We start from the raw sequence: 10,000 nt of genomic DNA, 5'->3' as shown, positions 1-10,000 counted from the left end.
TTGTTGACACAAAGAACATAGTGCTCATTGGTATGAGGATACCTCTGTACGTAGGTGAGCTTTGGCGCTTTAGAAACAGGAAGGCTAACGTTTAGACTAAATACTCACCACATCTTACTTCATCATCGCCATCGGTACAATCCCTGCGGAAGTCACAAACCATGTCAGCAGATATACATCTACTATCAGCGTTGCAGTAGAATTCCTTTGGACTGCACGATGGTTGGGGTGTTGGAGGGGACGGAAATTGAGTTGGTGTCGCCATTGGCGTAGTCGACAGCAGAGCTGTGGAGAATAAAGCGATAACAGCGTAAAGAAGGTTTCGTTGCCGAAGACAAGTATATTTTTTGCGAATACTTATATAAAGAATTACAACACTCGGCCTCATCGGATATGTCAACACATTTGGTTGCAAAATTACATTTCTGATTCTCATCAATGGACTGGCCATCTGTACGGGAGAACTTACCGTGACAACATAGAATGATTAAAGTCGGGGAAGAAAGCAGAGATCTAAATTGGAGGACTTTAGATTCTATGTAAGAGGTCACACGGTGACATATAAATGTGTATGTGGTTTGATTCTTGAAGATGACCCTCTAACCCGGCCTTGTCTCCACGTGGACAAGAGTAAGATTGCACAAAAAGAACAATACAACCAAAGAGAGTTTGATAACCTTAAATGGGATACTCTCACTTTTACTTTATGTAACACTCTTTCGTAACTCATTCGCTTGCCGAGTGGGAAGCAGTCAGGATCCCGTATATCGATGTTCATGAATGCAGATACATCGTAAAGTATGAAAATACGACTTACCATTGGTTTGTGGATCTAGTGTGGTGGTCTCTGGCAATCCTGAATAAAACGATGGCAAAATAATGACTTTTTCGTGCCGGACAAATATTATATATGTCTGTCTGTCTGTCTGCCTGTCTGTCTGTCTGTCTGTCTCTCTTTCTGTTCAATTGGTCTTACTTTGCCCGTCTGTCTGTTTGTGTCTGTCACCATTTGTCTATCCCTGCCTCTTCCTCTGGCATTGGTGTAAATCATCCCTCTACCATGGTATTTCACAAGGCTGAGACCGTCTAATTTGAAAGGTTTTTCTTTCTTTCGAAGTGAAGTAAATAGAATTCAGACTACCTGTGCAGTATCCATCCATGATGACCACGTCATCGATGGCTATGTCACTGGTTGGCCCATTTCCTCTGACGGCAACAAATACCAGCTAATTGTCGAGAAATAAAAACACGATTGGAACAAATCTGGTATATTTGGATCTTCATATTTATCAAATTTCTTAAAAGTGCAAGGTGCCATAAGCTTATAGCTGAATGTTGCAATGTTACAAATTACTCATAAAAACAAGTGTATGACTTAAAAAGAAAAGAAGATAACCTTACATTTGCAGGTTAAAACAACCTTACTTCACTATCCAATTATCCAAAATCAGTTTCAATCGTGTTTGAAGTATTATTTAATGGTACTAACGAAATGAACGTTACGCTTTAGACGATCTATTGAGCATAATATCAACACAACAGACACTGCAATGAAATTTCACATAAACATGGAAAGACGTAAACACCCAACAATCTTTTACTGATCAAAAAGAAATCAGGTTATTTAGGCCAAGAAGGTTGAATAGGTTCTTTCTCGGAATCGCAGTTTTTATTAACGCCAATTGGAATTTTAGGGTTTATTATTGTGAATAATACTTTTACATCATTATTGCTCTATAGTCAACAATGCCTTTCACTCTCATGGCTTATCGCCTCCAGGAGACTTCTAATGAAACGTTTGTTCGGAGTCCGGTCGACTTCCAAAAGTAGTCTATTGTCATTTTTTCTGTTGTTCTTGTCGAAACAAAGGTCAATGCAATGACATTGTTCTGTAAACACTTCCCGCTATGATGCCGGACCGGGGAGACTTTGTAAAATGAACATTAACTCAGAACAATCATTAGGATGTAACTAATGGAATGTTTTGCTGGTTCATGAAAAACATGATGATAAGAAATCTTGATGTGCAATTTGACTTCTTAATGTTAAAAATTAAATACTTAAATTCGATCCTAATGTTCATTCTGCCACATGGACCGACGATATTGAAGTTCTCTGAAAACATCCGTAATCATATACCTTATAGAAAAACACATCTATACCAAAACTTATCACGTGTAAATGTTACATTTCTGTGTTTTCTAAACAAAAGTGAACAGCTATCCAGTTCCGAAATTCTCGCAATAGTGCAGTATCTCACCTGGTATTCCGTGGTTTGCGAGAATGAAACTCTGCCGCATTTCCACGTACTGCCCTGGTTTCCGCTCAGGGTCCATATTGTGTCGGGGGTTTTCGGGCCATCACTGATGACAATGTCCACTCTAAGGGTGCCCATTCCTCCTCCGTTCATGTTGTACCAAAACTCAAGGCATCCGGTAGTGGATTTCGCGGGGAAAGTTTGACTGTACAGCTTTGCTGTAACGCCGGCATAGGCATTAGAAGCCTCTAAGTATAGATAAAAGCCTGTGTCGGAAGTATAAGACAGGAATAATTTAATATCTTGTACAAACGATAATATATATAATATCATACCAGTATATTGATGGCGTAAATACAGCGATCTGATTGGTCGAGACGCGAAAAAAATCATGGTATATTGGCGATTTACCACGGCTTGCATACGCAAGCTCTCAGGTCTGCATAATAGCACTGATTGCAAATGACGCCACTTTTCTCCAATTAATATAAATAAATAAATATTTGTCCGCATATTCCCCATACCCGAGCAATATAGAACACGCTAGTATTACAATGGCTACAAAAGTCACGCTTACTTGTATGAATTCATGGCTCAACAAGCTGCAACAAAAGCGTGAATTTGAGGCCAAATTTAAGGCAGCGTTGACCGAAGTCTCGCGCGTGCAGTTATATTTAGTAACAAACCTGAAATCGCGATCGACGCTATTGTCTTTTTGCTTAAGATGTGTAATGACTATACGTAAGGAGATTTTAAATTATTTTCTTTCAAAATGAAGTTCACAAATCAGGGGTCACCGTGCAAAATTGGGTGCTATAGATAAAACTTATCCATAATCCTTTGACAAGGGGAATTCAAATTGTCACCATCCCTGCGTTATCTCTGTCGTTAGATTCATTTTTTATTGTCACAAAAATTATCCAGTAAAACAAAATAAGTTATTCAATGAGCATCGAAATGAGACCCCGCAGAACAGCAAGGTACTATAATTTCAAAATTGGATAATCCGAAAATCTGTCCCCAAGTTGCATTCTGCATTAAATTGTATAATCCTACCGTCGATATTTCCAGTTGTGTGGTCAGCTGTCGGTCCTGTGCCACCAGTCGAGGTAGATCCACTTCGGAGTATCCAATCAAGATCGTCGCCGTTTACAATGTTACTCCAAGAACACTTGCCATCCTCAAAATCACAATGACCTGAAACGAAGCACAAGTCTCGCAACCTTGAATGATCATCTTTCGTCGATTAAAAGAACTAATTAATATTGGTGAAAAGCTACATTTCCTGTTTAGTCTGCCCGTCATTAAGCGAAGCCCCCGGTTGAATATTCCCTATGTATCTGGTCCGACAACGCCATCAAAGAATACGATGGACTTAAATCGATATGTAACTGGGAAATATTTTGAAAATTAGTGGGAAAATATCCATCGCATCTCATTATCGCTCATTTTCTCAGTTGAGCGCTTCCAGCATATTCGACTGATTGCCTAATGCAACTTAAATTATACATTTTGGTTCCCTCCATCAAATGCACGACTCATACAAAAGTGAGTATTTTTTTCGTCCATAAAAACCAAACGCTGACTTTATAATGAAATCATTTTAAGAGCAATGCAAACATCCACAACCGAAGAACAATGAGCATGAAAATTAAATAAACATTGACTTATTTGAATTATCATTGAGCGATCGAGGCTTTGCTTGAAGCTATAAAGTTGTCCATTTCAGTAGTGTTGTTTGTCGGCCACTTACAAAATTTATGTCAGTGGGTTGTATAGCTGGCCTTAAGTAGTACTCACTGTTGCTAAGATTCACAATGCATGTGTTGTCTCATTAGCATATTTCTAACGGATGCCTAAAATTATGTCTCTCCTTCTCTTTCTCCAGTTCGGCTGAAGGGTATTTTGTTTCAAAAATACCACACTCAGTTGACAGATCAAAAAATTCAAAATTTACAAACAGAAAAATGTTCGAAGAGGATACTTTCTTATCTTATATTCTACATATAAAACTTACTAGGGTTTGGACAGTCGATGTCCATGACTTGTATGTCGTCAATAACCACGTAGCCGGTCTCACCAGCACCTCGAACAAACTCAAACACGACTTGAAAATTCGCCTGTTGAGCCAAGGAGACTCTGCCAATATTCCACCCGTCTCCGATTTGTAACTTTCGTTCCCAGATCGGCTGTCCAAAGCTATTATCGATTTTAATTCGAACTTTGAGCATTCCGACGTCAAGCCCTTGCCAAGCGAAGAAGAACTGCAGACATTTGTTTGAATCGAGGGTTAGAATGTCGGTCAGAAACCGAGCTGTTTGAAATTCGTTCGTTGATGTGCCTTCAGCCAATAGGTAGTGACCTAAAACATAGGAACTACAGTTGCTAGGTCAACATGAATTTGCATATAAACAATATATAGTAAAAGAATTGTTTCCAATGTCCTTATACTTTAGTTAACTCAAGGTGAAAAAATAAATCCTAATACAGGGGATAGAATGCCTTTTATAGCCTGGTTGATATTTATTGTACCATACAGAAGTAAGAACATTAGCATTCATATGTTATCTTCAACATATCGGCGTGAAAGGAAGTTCAACGAATGGTCATTTTCTAAATGAAGTTTAATACAAATGCACTGGGAAAAGTCTTCCATTACTGCCACACTTTTGCAAGATTGCTAACTCTTCACACCAACTTGAAAGAGTTGAGATTTGGCCGAGCTGTTTTGACTATGGCGTCTGTGCTACGTAACTGATCGCCGTAAGTTAATTCAATGCATTGCATCAGATCGAACGTTCATTTCATAACAGAAGGGCAGCTTTGAGCTCTCAGACTAACGTCCAATTCGGGATGCGGTAATTCCCAAGCTTTGGTATGGAAAGGTCAAGTTCAAAGTTTATCTGACGCCGACACCTAACCTGTTCCACTCTCATAGGTATGATCCAAGGACGGCCCTATGCCATCATTACCAGTGCTGATCGACCAATCAAAATCGTCGGTTCCGTCATTTGTACCATTGCACATGGTTTCACTCTCAAAATTGCAACCAGTATAAGCTGAAATGTCGTTCAGAAAAATTAATCATTTTGGTAAAAAGTCTCCTTTGAGATGGCGCGGGTTTGTAAGAAAGTATGCACCTCGAAAATCAAAGTTTTAAATTTTTGCTATAACTTTCCTTAAGGATTCTTTCATCCATTCTCTTTCGAAATCGAGAATAAAAATACGGGATCACCGTGCAAATTTTAGTAATGGAGAAACAAATAACTCACGATTTACAGATATTTGATATTCAAAGTGTCCGCCATTCCCGCTTTAATGGTACGGAGGAAAAATTGTTAAAGTTTGAGAGTGCGAATGTCTGTCCCCGCGTCGCGATCTACCTTAAACAAAAAGAGTCCTCTATAGTCTCTTCGCAGCTTCGCTGCCAGGAAACAACCACACCTGTGGAGTGAGTCTGGACTGTGTAAACAGCGAGCTGCACCTTTCAATTTCCGATAAATGTTATATCAAAGTGGTCAGCCAAATCTATCACCACCTCCGCACACCCTGTCAGCTCAAGAAAGTAATAACCCGTGCGAGAGATCATAGTACAATTGATTTCATGTGAGAGAAATGCATATTTTCTCACGTCTTCCTTTGCAGAATTGTTTCCATTCATGGTAGTATATTACCCTAGATGAATTACAATCAGCTGATTACTACAACATTTGATCAGCCAAACAAAACAAATCTTGTATAAATGTAATGATTACCTAATGTGCAATATCCATGGGCAAGTGATATATCGTCCAAAGCTATATCGCCGTAGATGGCGAAACCTTGCTGTGCTTCCAGTACAACGTTCCTGGTTGAAGATGAAGATAACTTGAGAGAGACCCTCGCCTCGTTCCACTGGTCACCATACGTAGTCTTTCTGCTCCATATGGCATCGCCAAGCGTGGCGTTTGACTTCAGGTAGACATTGAGTGACCCAATATGTGCCCCGTACATGTGATACCTAATGAATGTGTATAGTATTTGGTGGGAAAGTAATAGTGACTTCAGCCATCTGAATTCGAATTGGTGAGTATTTGCCACTTCTTGCATACATTGTACACACTGCGTTTGTCCATTAACGTTTTAATTCAAACAAAGGGTGAAAAATATGAATATTTTTTTTTCTCTGAGAAATATGATGGTTCCATCCGTTTCTGTTCAGAAATCGATCGTTTATATTTTTGCCATAACGCAATTCGCATTGACATTTCAGCCATATCGGCAGAGTGGTGGGTTAATCCATTGATCAGTCATCAAAGTGAACTTTGACATGTCTCACAGTCTGTCGGGATTTCAAAGTGACTGGAGATAAATTCTGTTGGACAGCCACATGATCCATTCATTATTCTGTCTTTTCTAAGATAAAAATATGTGTATCGTAGAAACTGTTTAGCATTTACCAAACCTACATATATACATGCATACAAACAATATATATATATATATATATATATATATATATATATATAATATATATATATATATATATATATATATATATATATATATATATATATATATATATATATATATGTGTGTGTGTGTGTGTGTGTGTGTGTGTGGGTGTGTGGGTGTGTGTGGGTGTGTGTGGGTGTGTGTATATGTGTGTGGTGTTAGTGTAGAGTGTGGCTGTGTATGACTGTGTGTATGCTTCTGTTTGTGTCTCTGAGTTATTGTGTTTATGTCTCTGTTTGTGTGTGTATGTATGTATGTATGTATGTATGTATGTATGTATGTATGTATGTATGTATGTATGTATGTATGTATGTATGTATGTATGTATGTATGTATGTATGTGTGTGTGTGTGTGTGTGTGTGTGTGTGTGTGTGTGTGTGTGTGTGTATGTATGTATGTATGTATGTATGTATGTATGTATGTATGTATGTATGTATGTATGTATGTATGTCAAAAGAGAAATAAAAGTTCAGTTTACCAGAAAGTCAAGCATATCGACTGATTTTTACCGAAGTTGACACCAGGGCTTATGATTCTTGCAGGGTCGCCCTCCGTACGATCGAAAGTATTTTCGATGTAAATATAATATCCGCTGTTATCTGGGAAACAAAATTACCGCCTGGGTTTACATAGTTGTAACATAATAAGCCATCATAAATTGAGACGATTTGTTAGAAATACTGTTGTATTATAGTTGTTTGGTTGCATGGTACACTTTCAATGATTACAAACAAACGACAAATGACTAACATCTGACGTTACATCAATTTGTTTTGGTTTGAACAAAAAACGTAATTATACAATTTCAGGCAATGCTTTGTATCACTAAGACGAGGGATCTTACCTATTGCATTAAGTTAACCAAATCTACTATTCTAAAACGTGTTCAAAGAAAAAATGCAGCTCTGTTGTTACTAGTGTGCATGTGAAGCCATCCAATAAAGTCACTTACTTCCGTAGGTGTGGTCAACTGATGGCCCAGTATGGGGAGAGCTAGTGCTGCCCTGTGTTAATATCCAATCAAAGGTATCATTTTGGTCATTGATCCAGTTACACCAAGTGTTTCCTTCAAAGTCACAGTCTTGGAAAACTAAAAAATATAGCATATTGCAATTTTAAGCTCCATGGTTCTGTAATCAGAATGTGTCAACAAATTCTCCTAATTATGATATTATATTATGTCAATTGCCATTTTATGCACCACTGAGACCTCTCGGTTCCCCACCTTCATACAAAGTTCCACATTGGTGGTTGAACCTTAGAAAATTTGCTTTTATCTCTAGGTAAAAGTAATACACTATGCAATGACATTTCTAGGGATATTGTTTTACCTAGTAATGCTTTTAAGACGTTTGAGTCTTGATATTTTTATTCTAAGGGTCCATTCTGTGTATTCATTCCTTGCATATGTAGTTTCTATTTGTATCATATTTGTTGACACCGTACTTTTTGCTTGTCTGTTGTTTTATTAAACTTCTCGGAGTCTATATTAGCATTTGTCAACCTGTTTAACCGTCAAATATTAACGCCCCCTGTCTTTCTTGTCCATCAGAAAATTATCCTTTGCATAGTGTGATCGTAATAGTTGCATATATATATATATATATATATATATATATATATATATAATATATATATATATATATATATATATATATATAAAGGTTCACTTCCGGTGCACTTAACCGCCATATAATTTGGTAGTGTTCACACAAAAAACATAGTGCTCATTGAATAAGACGTGAACGTTTTCAAAGGATACCTCTGTACGTAGGTGAGCTTTGGGGCTTTCGAAACAAGAAGGTTAACGTTTAAACTAAACACTCACCACATCTTACTTCATCATCGCCATCAGTACAATCCCTGCGGAAGTCACAAACCCTGTCAGCAGATATACATCTACTATCAGCATTGCAGTAAAATTCATTTGGACTGCATGATGGTTGGGGTGTTGGAGAGGGCGGAAATGGAGTTGGTGTCGTTATTTGCGTAGTCGACATCATAGCTGTGGAGATAAGCGATAACAGCGTTAAGAAGGTTCCGTTGACGACGAAAAGTATACTTTTTCCGAATACTTACATAAAGAATTACAACACTCCGCCTCATCGGATTTTATCAACACAAAGGGTCGCTAAAACACATTCCTCATTCTCATCAACGAACTGGCCTTCTGTACAGGTGAACTTACCGTGACAACACATATTGATTAACGTTGGTGCTCGGCTTTGGGAAGAAAGAAGAAATCTAAATTGGTGGACTTCAGATTCTATGTCAGAGGTCAGAAGGTGACATAGAAATGCCATGTAAGTCTTGGAGAGTAAACGATTGTAAATAAGAATGCATAGAAAATGCCGATGGATTTGATGTTTACTTTCAGGGTGTAGCATAGGATGTTGCGCGTCCATACAGATACACTCAGCATACGTGGTTTCGATTCTTGAAGATGACCCTCTAACCCGGTCTTGTCTCTACAGGGACCAGTGTCAGATTGCACAAAAGAACAATACAACCATAGCGAGTTTGATAACCTTAAATGAGATATTCTCACCTCTATTTTATGCGATACTCTTTCGCAATTCATTCGCTTGCCGACTAAGAAGCAGTCCCGAATATCTATGTTCGTGAATGCAGAATTATTGTAAAGTATGAAAATACGACTAACCATTGGTTTGTGGATCTACTGTGGTGGTCTCTGGCACTCCTGAAAAAAAGGATGGCAAAATAATAAACTTTTCGTGGCGGACAGCAGATTCTATATATCTCCCTGTCTGTCTGTCTAATCTGTCTCGCTTGGCCTCTCTGTCTGTTTGTCCCTGTCAACTATTCTGTCACCAGTTGTCTGTCACTGACTCTTCCTCTGGCATTGTTGTCAATCATCCCTCTACCATGGTATTTCACAAGGCTGAGACCGTCTACTTTGAACGGTTATTTCTTTCTTTCGAAGTGAAGTAAATGGAATTCAGCCTACCTGTGCAGTATCCATCCATGATGACCACATCATCGATGGCTATGTCACTTGTCGCAAAACTTCCTCTGATTGCAACAAATACCAGCTAGTTGTCGAGAAAAAACAACAACATTATTTAATGCTACCAACGAAATGAACGTTGGGCTTTAGACGATCTACCGTGCATAATATAAGCGCAACAGACACTGCAATGAAATTTCACATACACATAGAGAGACATAAATACCCACCAATCTTTTCCTGATCAAAAGGAAATCAGATTATTTAGGCCAGCAGAATA

The 10,000-nt window shown here is 38.3% G+C and overlaps 1 protein-coding gene across 1 annotated transcript in view; it reads right to left on the bottom strand.

The window, feature by feature from the left end:
• The window catches only part of LOC139128660 (MAM and LDL-receptor class A domain-containing protein 1-like), a 38,347-nt gene that overhangs the window by 12,202 nt on the left and 16,145 nt on the right, over positions 1-10,000 (bottom strand). The window contains exons 9-19 of the mRNA XM_070694395.1: positions 9,721-9,805; positions 9,415-9,453; positions 8,581-8,757; positions 7,705-7,842; positions 5,179-5,316; positions 4,275-4,619; positions 3,314-3,454; positions 2,261-2,523; positions 1,142-1,226; positions 818-856; positions 109-285 (exon numbers count right to left, since the gene is read on the bottom strand). Coding sequence (XP_070550496.1) covers positions 109-285; positions 818-856; positions 1,142-1,226; positions 2,261-2,523; positions 3,314-3,454; positions 4,275-4,619; positions 5,179-5,316; positions 7,705-7,842; positions 8,581-8,757; positions 9,415-9,453; positions 9,721-9,805 — 1,627 coding nt within the window. The remainder of the gene's footprint in view (positions 1-108; positions 286-817; positions 857-1,141; positions 1,227-2,260; positions 2,524-3,313; positions 3,455-4,274; positions 4,620-5,178; positions 5,317-7,704; positions 7,843-8,580; positions 8,758-9,414; positions 9,454-9,720; positions 9,806-10,000) is intronic.

This window comes from Ptychodera flava, unplaced genomic scaffold (genome assembly GCF_041260155.1).
Source record: "Ptychodera flava strain L36383 unplaced genomic scaffold, AS_Pfla_20210202 Scaffold_63__1_contigs__length_709137_pilon, whole genome shotgun sequence".
Classification (NCBI taxonomy): Eukaryota; Metazoa; Hemichordata; class Enteropneusta; family Ptychoderidae; genus Ptychodera; species Ptychodera flava.
Note: the sequence above shows the minus strand (reverse complement) of the source record. Positions and strands in the feature narration are given on the sequence as shown.